Source organism: Leucoraja erinacea, chromosome 27 (genome assembly GCF_028641065.1).
Source record: "Leucoraja erinacea ecotype New England chromosome 27, Leri_hhj_1, whole genome shotgun sequence".
Classification (NCBI taxonomy): domain Eukaryota; kingdom Metazoa; phylum Chordata; class Chondrichthyes; order Rajiformes; family Rajidae; genus Leucoraja; species Leucoraja erinaceus.
In genome coordinates, this window is record NC_073403.1 from 6,956,563 (window position 1) to 6,969,436 (window position 12,874).

At 44.5% G+C, this 12,874-nt stretch overlaps 1 protein-coding gene across 1 annotated transcript in view; it reads left to right on the top strand.

Annotated features, from left to right (window-relative positions):
* Positions 1 to 709: 709 nt before the first annotated feature.
* LOC129710166 (leucine-rich repeat-containing protein 46-like) overlaps positions 710 to 12,874 on the top strand; it is a 28,332-nt gene continuing 16,167 nt past the window's right edge. The window contains exons 1-3 of the mRNA XM_055656946.1: positions 710 to 889; positions 9,289 to 9,388; positions 11,215 to 11,323. Of these exons, the coding sequence (XP_055512921.1) occupies positions 790 to 889; positions 9,289 to 9,388; positions 11,215 to 11,323 (309 nt within the window). The 5' untranslated portion in view covers positions 710 to 789. The remainder of the gene's footprint in view (positions 890 to 9,288; positions 9,389 to 11,214; positions 11,324 to 12,874) is intronic.

Genomic DNA, 12,874 nt, shown 5'->3' on the forward strand with positions numbered 1-12,874 from the left:
GCCTGCGATTGGCCACCTTCAGTCTGAAGAAGCGTTTCGACCTGAAACGTCACCCATTCCTTCTCTCCAGAGATGCTGCCTGTCCCGCTGAGTTACTCCAACAATTTATGTCTATCTCGCATATATAGGAGTCACAGAACTAGGGGTCACAGTCCAGAACTAGGGGTCACAATTTAAGGATAAAGGGGAAGACTTTTAGGACCGAGATGAGAAAATCATTTTTTACACAGAGAGTGGTGAATCTGTGGAATTCTCTGCCACAGAAGGTAGTTGAGGCCACACAGTTCATTGGCTATATTTAAGAGGGAGTTAGATGTGGCCCTTGTGGCTAAAGGGATCAGGGGGTATGGAGAGAAGGCAGGTACGGGATACTGAGTTGGGTGATCAGCCATGATCATATTGAATGGCGGTGCAGGCTCGAAGGGCTGAATGGCCTCTACTCCTGCACCTATTTTCTATGAGTCCACACCTGGAACAGCGGAGACAGTAGATGAGGTTGGAGGAGGTGCAAGTGAGCAGCTGCCTCTCCTGGAAAGAATGTTGGGGTTTCTGAGTCTATTTTGTGTCTATCTTTGGTGGCAACCAGCATCTACAGTTCCTTGCTGGTGAAAGAGGTCCATCAGCTGAGTGCATTGGGTTTGGGGGCGATGGTCCTCCCGGCCGCTAGGGGGCGGTGGATGCCGGAGTGTACGAGGTGGGGCTGCTCTTGGACATGCTGGGAACTCGTTGGCGGCAGTAGGGCGGTTGCCGGGGCAACGGGACGCGGAGTGGGCGGACAGCGGCCTGGAGATGGCGCGGAGCGGCCCGGGGTCGGCGGGGAAAAATCCCCCGGAGAGCGGCCTGGAGCCGGCGGACAGCGGCCCGCAGCAGGAGCGCGACCTTCGGCGGGGTAGGTAGAGGCCTGGAGGTGGGGGCGGTGGATCCGCCGCCTGGAGAGAGGGCCGCACCACGGCCGGTTGATCGCTGCTCCCCCCCCCACCCCCCGCAGCTCATCAGTACAGTAGGCAATAAACTCGGGTCAAGGGGGTCATAGAACCCGATAAAAGGGTCATAGGCCCGGGTCAGGGGGTCATAGGCCCGGGTCAAGGGATCATAGACTAGGGTCAAAGGATCATAGGCCCGGGTCAGGGGTCATAGGCCCAGGTCAAGGGGTCATAGACTAGGGTCAAGGGGGGAATAGACCCGGGCCAGGGGTCATACACCCGGGTCAGGGGGTCATAGGCCCGGGTCAGAGGGGTCATACACCCGGGTCAAGGGGTCATAGACCCGGGTCAAGGGGTCATAGACCCGGGTCAGGCGGTCAAGGGGTCATAGACTAGGGTCAAGGGGGGCATAGACCCGGGTCAAGCGGTCACAGACACAGGACAGGGTGTCAGACTCCAGTCGAGGGGGATGGATAGACCCGGGTCAGGGGGTCATAGGCTCAGGTCAGGGGGTCATAGAAGCAGGTCAGGGGGTCATAGAAGCAGGTCAGGGGGTCATAGACCCGGGTCAGGGGGGTCATAGACGTAGGTCAGGAGGTCATAGACGCGGGTATGGGAGCAATAGACCCCTGGTCTATAGAGCCAAGCCAGGGGACAGTAGACCGGGGTCAGGGTCCTATAGACATGGCCAGTGTGTAGCCGAGTCTGGGCCCTCCACTCTGGGAGTCAGGAAGGTGAGTAGGTTTCTGGCTGGAGCCAGGGCCAGGGGCTCCTGGACCTTTCTGTTTCCTTGACAAACTGACACACACACAAACACACCTCATGGCTCTCATTTTTTACTCCCTTTAGTTTAAACGCTCTGGTTTCAATGAAATAAAATTGTGATTCTACTTTGTAACAAGTGACAAAGAGAAACAAATGTCTGGTGGGGCACTTATTAGGAGTAACATCCAATCGTCTGGATAATCTGCCCGACGTCGTCATCAAAGTCCAGAAAGGGTTGGATTATTAGAGTTTTTGTGTAAATAACTTGAATGAAGACATTCATGGTATGGTTGCCAAATAGGCTGATGATATAAACTAAAGAGGGAGATTCATGTCATTGGAGCTGAATTAGGCCATTTGGTCCATCGAATGTACTCTGCCATTCAATCTTGGTTGATCCATCTTTCCCTCTCAACCCCATTCTCCTGCCTTCTCCCCATAACTTTTGACACCCTTACTAATCAAGAAACTATCAATCTCCACTTTAAAATACCCACTGACTTGGCCTCCAGCTGTTTGTGGCGACAAATTTCATAGATTCACCACCCACTGGCCAAAGGAATTCCTCCTCATCTAATAACAATATAACCATATAACAATTTACAGCACGGAAACAGGCCATCTCGACCCTTCTAGTCCGTGCCGAACACGTATTCTCCCCAAGTCCCATATACCTGCGCTCAGACCATAACCCTCCATTCCTTTCCCGTCCATATAACTATCCAATTTATTTTTAAATGATAAAAACGAACCTGCCTCCACCACCTTCACTGGAAGTTCATTCCACACAGCCACCACTCTCTGAGTAAAGAAATTCCCCCTCATGTTACCCCTAAACTTCTGTCGCTTAATTCTCAAGTCATGTCCCCTTGTTTGAATCTTCCCTACTCTCAGTGGGAAAAGCTTATCCACGTCAACTCTGTCTGTCCCTCTCATCATTTTAAAGACCTCCATCAAGTCCCCCCTTAACCTTCTGCGCTCCAAAGAATAAAGCCCTAACATGTTCAACCATTCTCTGTAACTTAGTTGCTGAAACCCAGGCAACATTCCTCCTCCGAATATGGAGGAGGAGCCATCTTGGGGAACGGCTGCTAACCAGCAGCCGTCCGTTTAATTCACTTTTTTTTGCAGTTTTTTAGTGAGTCCTGTGCCTTGTTTGTGGGAGAGATAGACTTTTTAATGTGGGGGGAAGGGGGTAACATTATTTCTAGGTCCCTACCTGGTCGGTGAGGCAGCTTTTTCTCCGGGCTGCCCCGTCGACCCGTCCTCGTGGCCTACCAGCGGGCTTGGAGCGCCGTTTCCTGGCGGGGACCGCCCAGCACCTCGGCTTCGGTGGCGGCACAGCGCTGGAGCGCTATCGTGGAGCGGAGCGGGCGATGCCTTGCCTGGGTCGCCGCGCTGAATCGACGCGCTGGAGCTCCGGTGAGCTGTGACCGCCGAGATCAACACCTCCGGGCTTCGGATCTGCGGAGCGGAGCGGGCGGCGCCGACTTTAACATCGGGAGCCTGGGAGCTCCAAACCGGCGCGGTCTTGTCGGTTTCGGAAGCCGCGGTCCCCAGTTAGGAAGCGGCCGTTCCAGGTGGCCCAGCCGCTGAAAGGACTCTCCCGACACCGGGGCAACAGCACCCGGCCAGAACAGCCAGGAACATCGGGCCTCCATAGAGGCAATAGCGGAGGCCTCAATAGGCCTGACTTTGGGAGAACTGGGGATGGGGACTGGACATTGTGCCTTCCCCCACACTGGTAACCAATGTGGGGGGATGATTTTTTTTGTGTAATGTGAATATGTTAGTTTGTGTCCAAGATGGCTGTCGGAAGGGAGAGTGGACGCTGGTGCGGTTTAGCTGCCGCTGCTCTCTCTTCACATTCTGTCTTTAATTTGTGTATTGGTGATGTCCTTATTATTTATTTTACTCCGACTATATGTTTTTTCTCTCTTGTTAATTTCTGTAAGGTGTCCTTGAGACTTTGAAAGGCGCCCGCAAATAAAATTTATTATTATTATTATTATTCTAGTAAATCTCCTCTGTACTCTCTCTATTTTGTTGAAATCCTTCATATAATTAGGCGACCAAAATTGTACACCATACTCCAGAATTGGCCTCACCAATGCCTTGTACAATTTTAACATTACATCCCAACTTCTATACTCAATGCTCTGATTTATTAAGGCCAGCACACCAAAAACTTTCTTTTCCACCCTATGTACATGAGATTCCACTTTCAGGGAACTGTGCACAGTTATTCCCAGATCCCTCTGTTCACCTGCATTCTTCAATTCCCTACCATTTACCATGTACGTCCTATTTTGATTTGTCCTGCCAAGATGTAGCACCTCACACTTATCAGCATTAAACTACATCTGCCATCTTTCAGCCCACTCTTCCAACTGGCATAAATCTCTCTGTAGACTTTGAAAATCTACTTAATTATCCACAACCCCACCTATCTTAGTATCATCTGCATGCTTACTAATCCAATTTACCACACCATCATCCAAATCATTGATGTACATGACAAACAACAGTGGACCCAACACAGATCCCTGTGGTACCCCACTAGTCACTGGCCTCCAACCTGACAAACAACCATCCACCATTACTCTCTGGCATCACCCATTCAGCCACTGTTGAATCCATCTTGCTACTCCACCCAACCATTGAACCTTCTTAACCAACCTTCCGTGAGGAACCTTGTCAAAGGCCTTACTGAAGTCCATATATACAACATCCACTGCTTTACCCTCATAAATTTCCCGAGTAACCTCTTCAAAAAATTCAAGAAGATTAGTCAAACATGATCTTCCAGGCACAAATCCATGTTGACTGTTCCTAAACAGACCCTGTTTATCTAGATGCTTATATATATTATCTCTAAGTATCCTTTCCATTAATTTGCCCACCACTGACGTCAAACTAACAGGTCTATAATTGCTAGGTTTACTCTTAGACCCCTTTTTTAAACAATGGAACAACATGCGCAGTACGCCAATCCTCCGGTACTATTCCCGTTTCTAATGACATTTGAAATATTTCTGTCATAGCCCCTGCTATTTCTACACTAACTTCCCTCAATGTCCTAGGGAATATCCTGTCTGGACCTGGAGACTTATCCACTTTTATATTTCTCAAAAGTGTCAGTACTTCCTCTTCTTTGAATCTCATAGTTTCCATAGCTACTCTACTTGTTCCCCTTACCTCACATAATTCAATATCCTTCTCCTTGGTGAATACCGAAGAAAAGAAATTGTTCAATATCTCCCCCATCTCTTTTGGCTCTGCAGATAGCTGTCCACTCTGACTCTCTAATGGACCAATTGTATCCCTCGTTATCCTTTTGCTATTAAAATAGCTGTGGAAACCCTTTGGATTTACTTTCACCTTACAACCTCATATCTTCTTTTAGCTTTTCTAATTTCTTTCTTAAGATTCTTTTTACATTCTTTATACTCCTCAAGCACCTCAAAGTTAGCCTTTCTCCAATCAAAAATCTCAACCCTAGGTCCAGTTCTGACCCTCTCCATAATTATATTGAAACTAATGGTATTATGATCACTGGTCCCGAACTGTTCCCCAACGCATACCTTTGCCACCTGACCCGTCTCATTTCCTAACAGGAGGTCCAGCACCGCCCCTTCTCTAGTAGGTACTTCTATGTATTGCTGCAAAAAACTATCCTGCACACATTTTACAAACTCCAACCCATCCAGCCCATTTACAGAATGTGTTTCCCAGTCTATGTGTGGAAAATTGAAATCTCCCACAATCACTACCTTGTGCTTACTACTAATATCTGCAATCTCCTTACATATGCTCTTCCAATTCTCGCTCCCCATTTGGCGGTCTATAATACACCCCTATAAGTGTTGCTACCCCTTTCCCATTTCTCAGTTCCACCCAAATAGCCTGCCTAGACGAGCCCTCTAATCTATCCTGCCAAAGCACTGCTGTAATATCTTCCCTGATAAGCAATGCAACACCTCCACCTCTTGCCCCTCCAATTCTATCACACCTGAAGCAACGAAATCCTGGAATATTTAGTTTCCAATCACAGCCCTCCTGCAACCATGTTTCACTGATCGCCATAACATCATACTTCCAGGTGTCAATCCAGGCTCTAAGTTCATCCACCTTTCTTACAATGCTCCTAGCATTAAAATATACACATTTAAGAAACCCACCCTCTCTTATTCTCTGTTTATTGTCTTTTTCTTCTCTCTCCCCTACATTTTGGGTCAGAGTGCTACCATTCTCTGCCTCCTGCCTCACACACGGACTGCTAGCTTTCCCAATTTGAGTCCCTCCCCCCAACCATACTAGTTTAAAGTCTCCCCAGTAGCCTTTGCAAATCTCCCCGCCAGGATATTGGTCCCCCTCGAGTTCAAGTGCAACCCATCCTTTCTGTACAGGTCGCACCTTCCCCAAAAGAGGTCCCAATGATCCAGAAACTTGAATCCATACCCACTGCACCAGTCCCTCATCCACTCATTTAACCTCCACCTCGCTCCATTCCTACTCTCACTGTCGCGTGGCACAGGCAGTAATCCTGAGATTGTTACCTTTGCAGTCCTTCTCCTTAACTCTCTACCTAACTCCCTAAATTCTTCTTTCAGGACCTCTTCTCTTTTTGTACCCATGTCGTTGGTACCTATATGTACCACAACCTCAGGCTCCTCTCCCTCCCATTTCAGGATTTCTTGGACATTTTCAGACACATCCCTGATCTACTTTCTAAAGGTATGTCCTTTTATTCTGAGGCTGTGCTCTCTGGTCCTAGACTCTCCCAGTTGTGGAAACATCCTCTCCACATTCACTCTATCCAGGTCTTTCACTATTTGGTAAGTTTTAATGAGATCTCCCTTCATCCTTCTAAACTCCAGCGAGTACAGACCCAGAGCCATCAAATGCTCAGCATGCAGGAAACATAAGGAGGCCACAGAGGGGAAAACGTGGGTTGAGTGTTTTTGACAAACATCGTGCAAATGGACTATAATCCAAAAATATGATATTGCTCATTTTTGGAAGACGTTATTTAAAAGGTTTGCCATAGAAATGCTGAGCAATTACAGAGCCCTGTTATGGAGGGATCAGCATACCTGGGGGCATGCTTTACAATCAGCTATTATGGAGATAGAGCAAATAATTAAGAAAGCTGACAGTAGAAACAAGGAACTGCAGACGCTGGTTTACACAAGAGGGCACAAAGTCCTGGAGTAACTCAACCGGTCAGGCAGCATCTCTGGAAAACACGGATAGACTTGGTGTAAAGAAGGGTCCTGACTCAAAACGTCACCTATCCATGTTCTCCTCGTGTTTTATTGTTTATTGCTGGGTACTTTAAATAGGGGACTCGTGCCTCAGTTATAAAGGACACTAGTGAGATTTTATCTGGAAAACTGTGTACATATAATATTTGAGTCATTGCTTAAAGACAGATAGAAATACATTGAAAGCTGTTCAAAGCAGGCTTAGTCGACTAATACTTGAAAATTAGAGCTTAAAAGAGTGAGAAAGAACTTAACTTTAGATTCTGATCAGTTTGGAATCTATGAATTTGAAGAGGATTTCTCCTTGTATGAGAATCCAGAGCTAGTGATTGCCTTTTAAAAAAGTTGTTGCTCATTTAAGACAGATAAGATGATTCTCATCTGTCTTAAAAGACAGATTTCTCTCTAGGGGTCATGAGTTTTTGGAACTCTCTTCCTCAGATATATATTTAATGTGTAGGAAGGAACTGTAGATGCTGGTTTAAACTGAACATAGACACAAATTGCTGGAGTAACTCAGTGGGATAGGCAGCATATCTGGCGAGAAGGAATGGGTGACATTTCGGGTTGAGACCCTTCTTCAGACAGACTGAGTCTGAAAATTGATATTTTAAGGAAGGGTCTCGACCAGAAACATCACCCATTCCTTCTGTCCAGAGATGCTGCTGGTCCCGCTGATTTACTCCAGCATTTGTGTCTATCTTCGGATGTACATTTAAACCAGAGACAGGCAAGCAAGAGGGCTGAATAATTTGCAGGGAGATTGGAAAATGTGAGGTTTGTCAACAATGAAAAGTCAAATATAATATAATTAAACGGAGGTACAGGCTTGAGCGGCCCAGTGGTCCTAATGCATGTGCTCATGTACAAACTTAGAACTTGAATATACAATGGAGTACTTCCAGATTAAAATAGGCCACCACATTTCTTATAATACATTTTTAAATGCAGTTCTTAAGTGAATCTTTGGCTGTAAAGTGCTTTTGGGTATTTAGACAGAAAGAGGTCCAAGGAGGGCCGCTCATATGAAATATTAACACTGTCTCAGTATAAATGCATTAAAGGCCTGGGCAGACTTCTGCTTCTGACTGTCTTTGGTGGTTCTACATGAATAATAGGCGTGGTGGAGGTAAAGCAAGGACGGGTCAAGCTGGCAAATGATTTACCAGCTGAGGTTGCCACATCAAGAATGGTTATTTGGATAATGTTGAATGGCAGCAGAATGGAATCTTACCCCTTTGTCACCTAGAAACCACAGAGAGTTGAGAGAGGATAACTGGAGGAACAAAAATAATAACATAAAGATGAAATATGTACTGAATATAAATTATAAGCCTATCAAATATATTCAATGTAACAGAGTTTGAATTTGGAGTAAAATTGTGGGTGTCTTTTCACTAAAGGTTGATATGCCAGTTTTAACTGAAAAACCTGTTAGGAATGATTTTCTGAATCTCTATTTTTAGTTTTGTTTTGTTTTAAAGATACAGCGTGGAAACAGACCCTTCGCCCCACCGAGTCCGCGCCGACCAGCGATCCCCGTACACTAACACTATCCTACACACTGGGGACAATTTACAATTTTTACCAAACCAATTAACCTACAAACCTGCATGTCTTTGGAGTGTGGGAGGAAACCGGAACACCCGGACAAAACCAATCCACAGACAGTCAGGATCGAACCCAGGTCTCTGGTGCTGTAAGGCAGCAACTCTACCGTTGCGCCACCGTGCCTTCTTGCTTTGTGTCAGCTGGAAGACACTTCTGGTTAGTTTTCCCCACTGAGCTGTGAAGCGGAGAGGTGGACAGAAACAATTTGTCTGGACACTTCCTGAATTGTACATCTTTATTCCACAACTGAAAGAGAAATGTTTCAGTTCTATTCAAAACTTGCCATTCTTTATGTAGAAACAAGGAATTGTAGAAACTGGTTTACAAAAAAAAAGACATCAAGTGCTGGAGTAATTTAGCAGGACAGGCAGCGTCCCTGGAATACATGGAAAGGCGATATTTCAGGTCAGGACCCTTCTTCAGACATTCGTTTTTTGGGATGCTGCCTGACCTACTAAGTTACTTCAGCACTTGATGTCGTTTTCATTGCCACAGACAGCTGTGGAGGCCAAGTCATTGGGTATTTTTAAGGCGCAGATTGACAGATTTTTGATTAGTATGGGTATCAGGGGTTATGGGGAGAAGGCAGGAGAATGGGGTGGAAAGGGAAAGACAGATCAGCCATGATTGAATGGTGGAGTAGACTTGATGCTCCGAATGACCTAATCCTGCTCCTATAAATTAGGAACATAATAACTAGGATGTGTTCATGTTGATTTCAGAACACGCGCCTGAATCAACGAAGATGGTAGGGATTTCCACGTCGCTGATTGCTGAGAGAAATTTACTTCTGTGTGCCGGGGAATACAAACTGGAAGATATGTGAGTAGCAGTTCTACAGTAGGAACTGAGAATAAACAGAGCTGTGACTTTAGCGCTGAATGGTGATGATAATGATCCTTCTACGATAGTTGCCTTGCAAACTTAAAAGTCCAATGCATTACTGAGGGAGTGTTCTTCGAAGGAGAAGTCTTGGGGATGAGACATCAAACAGGAACTTTGTCTGACCTCAGTCAAAGGTGGATGTAGAACACCTCATGTCAGTACTTACATTTCTCATCCCCATTCCAGTCAATATTTATCCCATAGCTAATGTGAATCAAATAAAAAATCCTGGTAATTGTCTCAATAGACAATAGGCGCAGGAGTAGGCCATTCGGCCCTTCGAGCCAGCACCGCCATTCAAAGTGATCATGGTCTCGTCTATGTGGGTCTCTTTCTATTCACAGATGCATCCAGTAACATTGTGGCAAAATACTGAAGTAATAATCTGGATAACAGTGTTAATGATTAAAGAGAAAGAACTTTAATTCCCACGAAAATAGTCGTGGAGTTAAAATTCAAATAAATTAATAATAATTCTGGAACGAACCTGATATAAGGATTAAAATCACTAAGAAGCTGTGCATGTTGTTAAAATCTATCTGGTCACAATCTGTATTTATTTAAATAAATTTGCCATCCTTCCCTGGTCTGACATCTCTATGTCACCATACCTGTTAGTGTCCTTGCCTTAATTGCGCACGTCACTGGCCTAGCCCGTCAGTCGGTCTACGCCCAAATTCGTATGGGAAATAAATACTTACCAGTGATGTATATGAGCCATGAAACAACAGGCCCTACATTGCAACAATCACTACGTCACAAAAGTTCTTCACTTTGTTCTCAAGTGTTTAGGTATTTCTGAGATTGAGGGAGGTTTTTTTTCTAAATTCACCGGTGATACACCATGGAACAGGCCATTCGGCCCACCGGGTCCACACTGACCATTGATCACCTGTTCACACTAGTTCTATGTTATTCCACTTTCTTATCCACTCCCTACGTGTGTAAGGGCAATTTTACACAGACCTACAAACCCACACATCTTTGGGATTCTCTGACAATTTGAAGACAAACCACATACATTTATATAAAAATTATTTCAGAAAAGTATTATTGTTATTTTGAAATGAAATCTATGCAGGATCAGATTACAGAAATTACTACTAAATGAGGTTAGAAATACTTCACAGAATTTTGTTATAACAATGTTTTAATTTCCTATTATAGATTGTATTTTGCATTAATATAAATTGATATAGGACTTATTTTACCCATATTAACGAGCGATGTTTTTAAATTTACAGAATACTGATTTACCTTCCATTCAATGTGTTTGCAGCATCAAGATTATCATCAGTCTAGCAACCCCCCACTTCCAGTTACTTCTCCCTTAGATTTGCTTCTTTCAATTTGAAAATACCTGTACTTCAATTTGGATTGTTAATATGAATGTAAAGACTCCATCTGGTGGCTATTCTTATTAGTGACCTAATTTCTAACTACAGGTACTGTGACAAATAAATCTGTCCCTAGGTATACAAAGTAATACTCAGATTTTTCTTCATTGACCTAAATGAAGAGAAGAAGGGTCTCGACCCACAACATCACCCATTCCTTCTCTCCAGAGATGCTGCCTGACCCACTGAGTTACTCCAGCATTTTGTGTCTATCTTCGGTTTAAACCGGCATCTGCAGTTCCTTCCTACACTTTATAAATTTCCAGCCTGAGGAAGGGTCACGACCCGAAACATCACCTATCCATTTTCTCCAGAGATGCTGTCTGTTGTTTGAAGTTAAACTAAAAGTCCCCATTTTCCATCCAGAAAAGAAGCTCTGACAAACCTGATGACTGTTCGGTTGGACCGTGAGAATATCAACGTCCTTGGAAATTTTGAGCACTTGGAAAATACCAGCAGTCTTTACCTCCAACAGGTAATTCCTTCCCCGCTGGTGGTTTCACTGAGTTGATTGGTTTAGACGGCCAGGTGTCTTTTGAGGTGGCTCTTTGGGTAAAGCATCGACTGGAAAATTAAACCTTACAGATTATAAATCTCCAATCTGAAGAAGGGTCCTGACCTGAAATGTCACCTGTCCATTTTTCTCCAGAGATGCTGCCTGACCCCACTGAGTTACTCAAGATTCAAGAGAGTGTATTGTCATGTGTCCCAGATAAGACAATGAAATTCTTGCTTTGCTTCAGCACATTAGAATATAGTAGGCATGACTACAGAACAGATCCATATACCATTATATAAATACATACACACATGAATAAATAAACAGATAAAGTGCAAATAAACAGATAATGGGCTATTAATGCTCAGAGTTTTGTTTGGGTTGAGTTTAATAGCCTGATGGCTGTGGGGAAGCAGCTATTCCTGAACCTGGACGTTGCAGTCTTCAGGCTCCTGTACCTTCTACCTGAAGGTAGCGTGGAGATGAGTGAGTGGCCAGATTAGATTAGATTAGATTAGATTAGATTAGATTCATTTATTGTCATTCAGACCTTTCGGTCTGAACGAAATTTTGTTTCCCTGCAGTCATACATATAATTTAAAAAATGACAAAAACACACAATCAACACAAATTTAACATCCACCACAGTGAGTTCACCAAACACCTCCTCACTGTGGTGGAAGGCAAAATCTTAAAGTCTCTGTCTCTTCCCTCTTTGTTCTCCCTCTGCGCCGAGGCGACGGCTCAAACTCTGCGGGTGGTCGCTGCCTCCGCCACAGCTCCAGGACCGAGTCGGGTCTCCGCCGCTGCTGCCGCTGCTACAGCTCCGATGCCGCCAGCTCCGCCATTAGGCCTCGGCGCAGACGGAGACGGGGATGGGGAATACGACCGAAGAAAAAGTCGCATCCCCCAGGATGGTGTGGGTCCTTGGTGATACTCCAGCTTTTTGTGTCTGTCTTTGTAACTGTCCACATTTGTTTGCGGATTGTGTAGTGTTGGTTGGTTTCAACCAGAGAAGTAGCAGTGGTGGGATGGTGAGCTAGTAATGTTGAATAAGCAAACTGATGTATGGTGATGCAGTCAATTATGCAGGGGGTATGAAATGGGACAAATAGTGCAGGAATCAGAATGAAATCCAGGCTTATATTTGCTGAAGATGTGACACACTTTATCTGTCATCTATATGTCTTTATTAATTAACAAAGCAAATAGAAATGTGGAAACTTTTATGACAAACGTTTATTGAATTTCAAAAATGTACTACATTCATTTGTTTAAGTGTTAATATTTATGAGCTAAAAGTCCTCATTTCCTCACAATCCAATCAAATTTACTTCAGATTCCAGCTATGTAAATTGAAATGCTGAAAATATATAATGGGCCAGCTTTAATCTGAAGCTTTAAACAGGTTATGTTTTATCTGTAACTCCTCATGTGAATAAGATTGTAGACAGTTTGACTGGCAGTACCAGACATCATTCCACCTTGAAACAGGTGAGCCTTTAACTGGAATTTTATATCAGTTAT